The 10,949-nt window shown below is 42.7% G+C and overlaps 1 protein-coding gene across 1 annotated transcript; it reads right to left on the bottom strand.

Moving 5' to 3' along the window:
* Positions 1-3,367: 3,367 nt before the first annotated feature.
* igf2b (insulin-like growth factor 2b) lies at positions 3,368-10,367 on the bottom strand. Its single transcript, XM_054776409.1, has 4 exons — positions 10,127-10,367; positions 9,272-9,422; positions 7,786-7,967; positions 3,368-6,557 (listed from the first exon to the last, which is right to left on the bottom strand). The coding sequence occupies exons 1-4, from the start codon at positions 10,214-10,216 to the stop codon at positions 6,318-6,320; spliced, it is 663 nt and encodes a 220-aa protein (XP_054632384.1). The 5' UTR covers positions 10,217-10,367; the 3' UTR covers positions 3,368-6,317.
* Positions 10,368-10,949: the final 582 nt, after the last annotated feature.

The raw sequence follows: 10,949 nt of genomic DNA, 5'->3' as shown, positions 1-10,949 counted from the left end.
TCACACACATTTACTCAAGTAAAACTTCCACTTCATTTTGTCGATATATCAGAACCAACATTACATAATTAGGAAAGCCTCCTCACACTGACTGGTTGATTAGGAATCAACAATCAGATAGTTTTGTGGGGCGCTGAAGAAACACAATCCCCTCTTTATACTCATGAGCCCATGCGAGGGTTCAGACTGAGTTTTATTTTTTATTTGAGGAGCGCGTCCGTTTTTTTCAGTAAAGCCAAATCTTTTAGATATGTGTGCAATTAATGAAGAGAGCAATGATTCATGCTCCACCTGATGCACACCGCACGCAGCCATGTGGACTCTTCCAGGGGCCGGTACAGTTTGTCCTGGCCATGAAGGTTCTGTGGTATGACCCCCTTTCTCCCTCTCTCTGTCGCTTTCTCTCAATCTCATTTCCCTCTCTCCATCCCTCTTTTCAGCCCGACGCAATTAGAGAAGCAAAGTGGGATAAGAGGAATGTGTTAGCATGCTTTGTGAACGTTGAGAGAAAGAGAGAGGGAGTACTAGTGAGAGAGTGAGAGATGAAGAGAGGGGGAAGATGAGAGAGAGACAGCGGAGGGGAGGAGAAGAAAAGAGAGAAGGCCTGTCTTAATTGGCCTGTGTGGCCACACTAGGCTGTGATGGTCTGGGCTTGACAAACCCTGTGCCTCAATAGTTGGCCAAGCCTTACATGCATCCCGTGCATCCGGCCAACCACAACTAACTCTAGTGTGCTCTTTGGCAGTTTCCAATGTCAGGCCTGGGAGAGTTGTGCCACCCACATCTACACTCCACTCCGCCATTCAGGAGGCCTCTCTGATGGGATGAATGCGGCGGTTTTGGAGATTATGGTTTGTTTAGAGCCACCACTTTAAGCTGAGGTAGCATTTTGGAATTTGTCATTCATCATAATTATTCTGTGGTGACGCTAAACTGTGTACATCAGATGGCAGTTTTACTTGCAGGTGTAAACATAAGTTTGTCATTTCCGCACACTGAAATCTGGTCCAACTTCAGAACACAAACTTATATACAAAATCGCATACTTCCACATGTAAACCCAAAATGATCCATGTCTTTGTCATTGTTTGTGTAAAAGTGATTTTTTTTTGTTGATTTTTTTCTACAAAAAATGGCAAAAGTGTACGTGAAGATGTTCTGAGACATCAAAAAAAATAATAATTTGCAGCGGGGCCAGCCAATAAATACATATAGGCCTATATAATTTAACACCTTTAATTGTGGAGGTTGCTCTCTTTGCTGTACTGAATGCTATAATGTATAGCAATTATATTATATACTACTGCTAATAATAATAGCATATATAATAATAATAATTTCATAATAATAATAGAATAATTTCTGCAGAACTCTCTCGTAGAAAGCTTATATCTTTGACTCTCGCTGTCACACAGACCCCTACCAACTCTGCTTTCTACCAAAGCCTTGTTTTCCTGGACCTGCTGGGATGTAGTCCCTATGATTACCGTAATGACACTTCTATTGCTAGAAAGTCTCTCGATTTAGAAACCGTTGCCATCATTTTGTAACTTGTTGATCGCCTCTTTGCGACTGCCTTAGTCTGTGTGGGTGTGGGTGAATAACCAACAGCCGTGAGTGACCAATCATCTTGTGCAGACTAAATTCAATTTAACGACAATATTTATGCAGCTTAACTCATAATTGTGAAAAATATACATTACATGTACACATTAAAAATACACATTAAACCACTGATGGTGACATGTGGTAGCCCCCGGTAGTGTGAAAAATATGTAATCTTGAATCAGTTGCAATTAGTCCCTTTAACTGTACATTTAAACAAATAAAATTATTACTGGAGCCTATCCCAGCTGACTTGGTCACCCTGGACTGGTCACGAGTCAATCACAGAATACATATACAAACGACCATTCACACCTATTGACAATTGAGAGTCTATAGATAACCTGCCTGTTCTGGGATGTGGAACAAAGCCTGAGTACACAAAGAAAAGCCACGCTAGCAGGGGGAAGACATGCAAACTCCACACAAAGATGCTCTACCAGATCTCCTGGCTTTCATAATTATAAATTAAAAAAGCATTGTGTGTCTGCATAATGATGAACAAACTAGCTTGCAGCATTTTATTCTTGACAGTCAGCGATCACACATAATACAGTAATGCAATCACCTTGTTTTGATTGGATCGGACTTCTGAAATGTATCAGCTTTGAAAGGTTGGATGAAATTCCGCGGTGAAGATTCGGCACGCTACAGATTGGTCTGGCTCATTTGGTTACTCTTAGGCGTCAATGCTGCCCCATCAGGCTCAACGGGGACCTGATGACCCCATGGGACTGGGAGTCCCTGATGTCAATCACAGAGCAAGTGGTGGAGTACACAGTCACTTGAGTGGAGACTGTGACAATAACCGACAATTGTATCATCCAGTCATGATACGCATGTGAATCAGCAAATGTAATAAAAGTATGGAGAAGTCAGAGGTAAAAAAAAAGGAGGTTATAGTGGGGAGGGTCACAAGAATGATGTTAAGAAAAGTAAGGAAACATTTACAAGGTACACAAGGCAAAACCCTGAAACGATGGCCACAAAGTTTTACACATACTACAGTACGTATGTAACAGCAATTATCAATTGGGCCAATGTTCTGCTATCTTTTCCACAAGCAATAACAATGCGCCATATTTTCTCATCTTCTGACTGTAAAGAAATAACTCCTGATGGTAAAATTAAATTAACACTGACAGCCCAGCGTAAACTCTGAATCACTAAGATAAAACATTACGCAGAAACTGTTCCATTCCGGGAAGATACTAAAAAGTAAATCTGCCCTGTCACAGACATATTACGGCAAGGTAGGTGCAGGCATGTCAACAAAGACAGGTCATGCCATTCAGCAAATATGCATGTAATGATTTGAGACATGTCGCCCTGCAAACATAGGCACAGAAGTGAAACTTGCTCCATTAGTAATACGCCATGGGAGCATGGCGGTGACAGCCGGTCACATTTAGTCACATTTCAGTGTGGCTCACATGCTGCAGAGGAAGGTCTGAAGTGTATGCAGACATTTGAGCGGCGATGTGCACACGTTGTGCTATCACAGTGCAGAAGACAGAAGGACAGACGAGGCAGGCAGAGGTGGAGAAAAAGTCGGGAGGGGCGACAAAATGAACGCGGCTGAAAAATCTCAATAAAGCCTATAGAAGACACAAAATATCATTTACAGAGCATACCATATGGCCGGTGATGAAAGATGTCTAAAAAGGCCCTGCAATTGTAACACCGAAAACTGCACAAAGAGCCACATCTTACACACAGTGAGTACACAGCATACAGTAGAGTAACTATTCTACACATTGGATGTTTGATAAAATGTTTTTTTTATTGATATTAAAAATGAAAGTACATGAATTGTGCATTTCGGACGTTCTAGCGTGCGGAGGTTAAATCAATAAAATACACACAGGCTGAGTGAGCGACTGACACAGAAAAAGTTGCCGTTGCTCGGCGGGATATCTCTTCATATTTACCAAAAGAAGTGGTTGTCTTTCATTTTCAGCGACACTAGAGTAGCCTGTATGAACATTACAATAGTGAACGTATGCAGTCCCAGCATATAATAATAATAATTATAATAATAATAATTGCACTGTCTGCCTTTTTGCACAATAGAAGAATATAATGAAAGAAAGATATGGAAGATCTCTGACAGGAAGATGTATAAATATTGGCTTAAGTCTTTACCTCAGTATGGCTAGCATTGATTAGTTCTCCGTTTGGGTGATACAGGACCCAATATAGGAGGAAGTGGTAAGGTGTCTGTCATCGGCTTCAGTGGATAACATCCCCATGAGCGAAATTATGTCTTACTAGGAACAACTACACTCCTCCCTGCAGAGCGTTTGTTTCTTTACCTGAATCCTATGACTGCATTACAAATGGTTCAGCCCAGTAGCCCTTCATAAAAAAAGATAATGGCGGGACGGCTGGAAGGTAGTGCTTCATATGCTCAAGATCAATGTCAGATAGCTAGAAAGATGATGTTATTGTCATGGCAACACTTGTACGTCCATTGAGGACAAAGGCGCATTGTACGAGTTCAGACCCTGTCGTGACATTTGATCCAATCGACCCACACAGACAAAATACTCCTTAGAAGATTGCAGGATATTGTGCACAATTATGAAGACATTATTTAATTGAGGACTCAACATTCCCCCCGCCATCAATACTAAAGTGGCTTCAAAACAAAGTGGATTGAATACAACTGATCTTAAACGTGTTTAAATTCCTAAAAGTCAATCACTGATACTTTGTGTCGCTGCCGTAATCCTGACAGGCTTCCGGAGACCCATTCAGACTGTGTTATTATTCAGAGTATGTACCTATTCCTGTGACATAACATGCCTACAAAATTCAGACTACATGCTGCTGTTAAAATATTAATTTTAAATATCTATGGCAGATGAACAAGGGGAAGGAGAAAAAAAGACATTATTTTTGGTACAAAGCATCTACAAAAAAAGCCTTACAGCTCCAATTGGAAAACAGAGATCATACAAAATAAATCCGTCAGTTGAGCATCAGTGCTGCGCATATTATTTGGACCAATTTTTCAAATATATTTTATAACAAAATAAATAATGCCTTTATACAGTGCCCTTATTTGTATTTCAACAAATAAACAAAAAAGCTTGGCGGCTCATTACGCAAGATACAGCTCAGACTAAAGGAAATAACACAACGTCCCTGGAAACTAATTATATATCTATATATATATTTATACATATACATATATATCCATATTTATATATATATATAGATAGATATATTCAAGTATCTGTTTTCAGGCAAAAGCATGTGAATACTACTGATATACAATAAAAATAAATGTTAGTTGACATTATTGCTGTTTTTTTCCCTTTGAATCAGACTTTGTGTGCCTTTCTTTAGAACGGTAAAGTGACACATCAGAACATTACCATGAAAAATGCCTAACATGGAAAAACAGGAATGTCATGGTACCAGAAACAGACAGGGTTTTCCTTTTTTTTCTTTTTTCTTTGAAATATTGATATGAAAAGAAAACCAAAAAAAAGACCAAACTAAAATAGAATCCTCATCAATTATCCCACTTGTCCATGCCATGTTACTTCCTGTCGAAGCAGTCCGCAAAGCCACAGTAAACAGGAAGTACTTTCCCAGAAGTGTAGTACTGTCCCAATCCAGGCAGTCCACAGCGTCCCATATTTATGTTCCCTGTGTCCATCTGCCTCGGGGAGACAGGCAGGACAGGGACAGGGTCTCGTGTCTCCTTTGCCGCGTGTGACGGCAGCCCCTTGTATTTCCTGTGAGCCTCGATGCCGTCATAGCCCCAAATAGTTTCTCAGTGACACTTACCCCTTGACATTGCCACTGCCAGGAGCTCCCCCATATCCTTTATCCCCTATCTTTTAAAAAGTCTCACTTTCCTTAAAACGGAAAGTTATAATAAATTCAAAGAAAAAAAAACGTGCTTTTCAACCTCTTCTTTAAGTCCTTTCCTGAAGCTAGCACCATGACATTTTTTTTAAGCTACACGTTCATTGTTCATAAAAAAATAGTGCCATTTATTTTTCTTTACTTTGACGTAATCCGTGGCAATGTGCAATTCTGCAGACTCTTTTCTGCTTTTTGTTTGTGATCAAAAGGTGCTGGAACAGGAATCTAATTTTACAAAATAATTCCTTACAGTGTGGAAGTCCCTTTATAGGTAGAGGTGCAAAAAAAAAAAAAACTAACAGGTTTTCTTTTTCGCCTCAGGAAAAAAAAAATATGTGGAATGGATTCTGTCATGCAAGCTTCTCTTCACTTTGAGTTGTTTTCCACAAGGACAAAAAAACATTCCCTTGGGTGTCCTCTTGACACTTGCAAACCACAGATGTCTTTCATCTTCTCTTCTCCCTTCCATTTACTCTTTTGCTTACGGGTCCACATGAATGGCATTCAGTCGAATTGTTAACTTTTTGTTCATCATGTGTGTTTGTGCCTTTTGTGTCTGTGACTGAAAGAGCTAGCGAAAAAGTTCAGACAGGAAGAATGTGAAGGCATGTTTGTGTTCCGGAGGAGGGTGATGGGGTTCGAGGAGTATTAGAAAGGGGGCCAGGGGTCAAGAAGTAGTGGAGGAGAATTGGGTGGGGGGGGATTGGCTGGCTCGGACAGGGCAGGGGAGGTCAAAGAGAACTGCCACAGAAATGACGTCAGAGACAAAGCTATAATCCCCTAGGCTTTTTTGTCCAAACTCTTGTCTGTGCAAAGGGCTGGCAGTGGGCTCATTTGTGGTTGACATAGTTGTTCGTGGTGAGCAAGACGGGCGGCAGTTTGCTGGGCAAGCTGATCAGGGGCCTGTGGAAGGTCGCTTCCTCCTGGGCTTTCATCTTCTCTGCCTGCCTCCGAAACTTTTTGGCTCTCAGGATGGCGGGGACGCCCCTCCGGAGCCGCTGCGCTGCCTTCTTCTGCCACAGGTCATATTTGGAATACTTCACGGGCACATGCGGCTTCCTTGGGACTTCCTATTGTGGCGTGCAGGCAAAAAAGAGAGAAAAAAGGGATAAGATGGGAGTTCATTAGGGCTGATATGCTTATTTTGTTCAGTCATTGTCTTGCTAATCAAATGGGAATCTAATGTCACTCTCATAGCGCTGAGAGTCATAACAGACTCGGTTCGCCTCAGTTCTTGTTTTGGTTTCCTTGACTGAGAGAAGCTGTCAACAAGTGCTTAGTTCTGCCTCTTTAACATTTAGTGAAAAGGAAGGGTGGGCGCTTGCCTCGTATACATATGAGCAGCATGCCGGCGCCCACTCAACGACCTGCTAAACTACTAAACCATGGCCGATTGAATGACAATAAAAACATAGCAAACTAACAGTGCTCGGTGTTTTGCTGAGTACCACTGAATGAGAAAAAGTAGAAATGGTAGCAGGGGAGCTGGAATTTATGCGCCAGTAGCCAGTGCTCCATGTGAATGGCTTGTTTTGGTCCTACCACTTGAAGAGTGTTTATCCCCCTTCATTCACTTCAGGCCGACTCAATAGCTTAAGAACAGCTGGCCCTCAGTGCAGGCTGTACCCATCAACTTTCCCCGCCTGGACAATCCAGGGACATGTCCTAACTAATTCCCTACTGGCTTCATTCACTTTTTGTTTTTTTTTTTAGTCCAGACTAGGGGTCCAGTTACGTTTCCCCTGACAATTTCAATATGGATTTACGATTTCACTATTTGGAAAGTGGCTTGACACTGACACACGAGCATGACCAAGCATAAAGGGCTTGCAGGGGATTGTAAAAGGTTTGGAACAGAGCCATAGCAGCGTCATGTGACCTCAGTGAAACACTTAGCCAATTCCCAGCATGTGTGAGGAGACTCTTGAGTGAGCTTGGTCAGGTGTTTTTTGACCACACAGATCGGAAATGCATGCCAGATTCTGAGAGTTTACAGTTCCATGACTAATGATCTAATAATCTTACACTCAGAACATGCTGTTTTTGTCACGGGCCAGCAGTCTTAACCATTCACCCAGTGTGTGCCACGACTGTCTGGATGATTTCCATGATGGTCAGCACTTTGCATGGAGCTGCTTATCGTTAGAACATCTAACCTGATAACGCGGTCTGTGCGTACATGTTGGTCCGTACAGCGTGTCAGGGATATAGGGGCGAGGCACAACATGATGCGAGGACGGATAGGGAATAGAATTTCACTGGTTCCCATGTTGTTCTGTTGTTGTGGGTGAGGCATACCTGCTTTAATGGAGGCATCACTGGAATGACCTGTAGAGATGTGGCCGACACATCTCTTTCTGACTTGGCGGGTTTGGCGCAGTACTGCTCCAGAAGTTTGAGGTCACAGCTACGGAAACAACACTCCTCTACTATCCCACGGTTCTGGGTGCGCCTGTTGTTTCCCCGACTGGTGGGCCTACCTGGGGAGAGACACGGGATAACATGAAGAAGAGGACCATGAGACAAAGAAGGTCTAATGCAGAGAACACAACAGTCTCATCCGAAACGAATCCGGGTTGTTTTTGCAGGATTACAATCATAGCGGAGCAAAGAGGATAAAAGGAAATCTATGACCAACTGTAACAAATATTTTTGTTTGGAGAAGATAATCTGATGAGAGCTATCTGGAAGTCCTTTAATGAGCGCGACACATGTAAACACAATGCAGTTAGTCCCATAGGTGAGCAAATACACAATACATACATACAGCAATACATTGAAATTCCTCTTTGACCTTGTCCTTCGCCAAGTCAGCACAGATTACTAGGATGAGGAGGGGCAGAGAGAGGTAGAGAAAATAGCCCGGAGGGGATCAGCACAAGAGTGTGTGAGGGTTGAAACACAGGAGGTGAATGCAAATCAAAAGAGGAAGAGAGTAATGACGGGAAAGAGAAAAGCGCAGAAGAATAAGGTGAAAGGGGGGAGAGCGTTTGAATGTTCCACAGGGGAACGCCATTCATGATCAATAAAGGGCTCGTTTGAAGTCCTGCGCCCCACACAATGTTGGGGAAATCTCACGAGACGCACAGCTCGATTTGATTGTGGGAAGAGAACACAAGAGAAAGGAGAGAAGGAGACAGGATCTAAATTGGATAATGATCTGCAGGAAAAATGCAGCATACAAAGAAATGGCTTGTCTCTCTGTCAAAGGTGAAACGTTTTTTTGTGCGTATTCCAATATCTACGGATGTGTGTCACAGCAGCTAATCCACTTGGGGATTAACAAGCCACCACAATACAAACACATAATGCTTTATTTATAGGGTTCCCCATCATTGGGTCACACAAGTTAATGATCATTTCTCGGAAGATAAAATATATATTTTTTAAAAACAAACAAACAAAAAACGACATCCTTGGACCCTGGTGGTCTCCTGGCCAGCTAACACTATATTGTGGTGACTGGTATCCCTCTTGGGGTGCTATTAGTTTACTGGTAAACAAGTAGCCTATTGTGCTGTATGGCTTCACGGCTGGCCTGCCTTTCATATGCAATGAGAGGTACAGTGGGGTGCGCAGGCCCAGTCGCATCGATTCTACACTTGAGACGCAGCTGTCTCCTTCTCAGTGTCTGTGTGTGTGTGTGTCTGTGTGGGTGGGTGATCCCCTGAGCCAACGACGCAGCAAATAGTATCAGCTATGCAAACAGATCTGTTGTTTTTTACGCACTAGCAGATGATTAAAAAGACAGTTGCGCAGCGCTTTTACGTGCACACAAACGTACTGAAATAGAAGCCTCTGTCTTCACAGACGAACTGCAGCGCGTCTACAAGCTCTCCCCCACACAGCGTCTCAGCCGAGGTCATCTCCACCACATAGAGGCTGAGAGCCAGTGCAAAGAGTAGCGCACGACTGAATGAAGACATCATCTTGACCTGCAAACACACACATACACACGCGCGCACACACACACACACAAGGTTAACTTAAAGCCAAACCATTTCATTAGAGATGACAGGGGAAAAAGCTGCCATGACAGCCAGACATTGCCCTCCGAATTTTAATCGATCTCCTTGGCACGTTTGTACACGACACGATTGCCAGGATTATTTTATATCACCCTAACTCAAAATCAGCTCCCTCTTTTCTGCGCATATGTGCACTTTTTCACCGAACCGTCACAACTCGGCACCTGAGGGAAATAAATGCTTCTAGTGGATGAGGAAAGTTGGGCTGTGCCTTTTTTTTACTTCTTGCACAACATGCCAGAATTTGCAAGAGAGGCTGTTCGATAGTTAACGATCAGAAAAGCAAGACTCAGCACTTATTTCCCCCCTTGCTCACTCTTTATTGAGCTCAATGACCCTCGCCTACCGCCCCCTATCTGCCGGCAAATAAGACCAGCTGTTTGCTCCAAGTCCTGCATCATCCAGCACACAGAATAACCCTAAATTCCTATACTTGGATCCTTTCCATTAGAATCTTTCATTAAACAGCACGGATGTTCATTCACTCCACATGACACCTATGCACATTTAACTTTGCATAGGTAATGCATATTCTATATGAATTTTTTAAAAAAGCAAAAGTGTCAATCAGAGCTTCAAAGTGCATAAAGTATTTGTTCTATATTGCTTACCTTCATTCTGCTGTGTTCCGTTTTTCTGCAGGTGAGGCAAAGTGAGTTGTGAGTGAGTGAGTGTCCGTCTCTGGATCGCAGGGTCTCCATGTCAGTCGGCAGTAGTAACCAAATAAAAAAAAAGGCTGGCCTTACTTGGTGCTTGGGTGTGTTTTCAGGTGAGTTAGTTTTCCAGTCTGTTAGTTAGATGATGTGTGAGAGGCTGTCCCAGAGACCGAGGCGACAGGCAAAACTTCTCAGGGAGAAGTGTTATATACCAAAACACGCCCACTTACACACACACACTCCACCCCTCGCTCCTCCTCTGCTCCTCACCGCACAGTTTAAAAAAAACATGTAGATGTCTTACACGAAAGTACATAAAGGAGGGAAAAAATGGTTAAAAATACATAGTGAACGACAGTCACAACTCACGATTACGTTCATCATCGTTTACGCACCGATGTGAATTTCACGCACGGGTTTAAATGCATAGAATTGAATCAATTACTTACGTTAATGTCTATTATTTCACTCCATTGTCGAAACAGTGTGGTGACGTCATAAAAATGTCATGGAGAGGTGATGTGCAGTCTCCAGCAGGAGCATAGTGATGCCGCGCCTCTCCATGATCGACTGGTGGCTCAGGGAGCCCGGGAAGGGGCCATTGAAGGTGTTCCCCCCCCCCGGTGTGGTAGGATAGGAGAGGTAAGAAAAATAAAAAAACACCCGCTATGACCTTAGAAGGATGTCTAATTGAAAGCAACTGAAATTGCATCACTCACAATGTGAATGACTCCCCATAGAGGTTCCAATGTGAACAAACTGAAGTGAGTGATTCATA

This window comes from Dunckerocampus dactyliophorus, chromosome 5, assembly GCF_027744805.1.
Source record: "Dunckerocampus dactyliophorus isolate RoL2022-P2 chromosome 5, RoL_Ddac_1.1, whole genome shotgun sequence".
Classification (NCBI taxonomy): Eukaryota; Metazoa; Chordata; class Actinopteri; order Syngnathiformes; family Syngnathidae; genus Dunckerocampus; species Dunckerocampus dactyliophorus.
The sequence above is the reverse complement of the archived record's forward strand: the minus strand, read 5'-3'. Positions and strand labels throughout refer to the sequence as shown.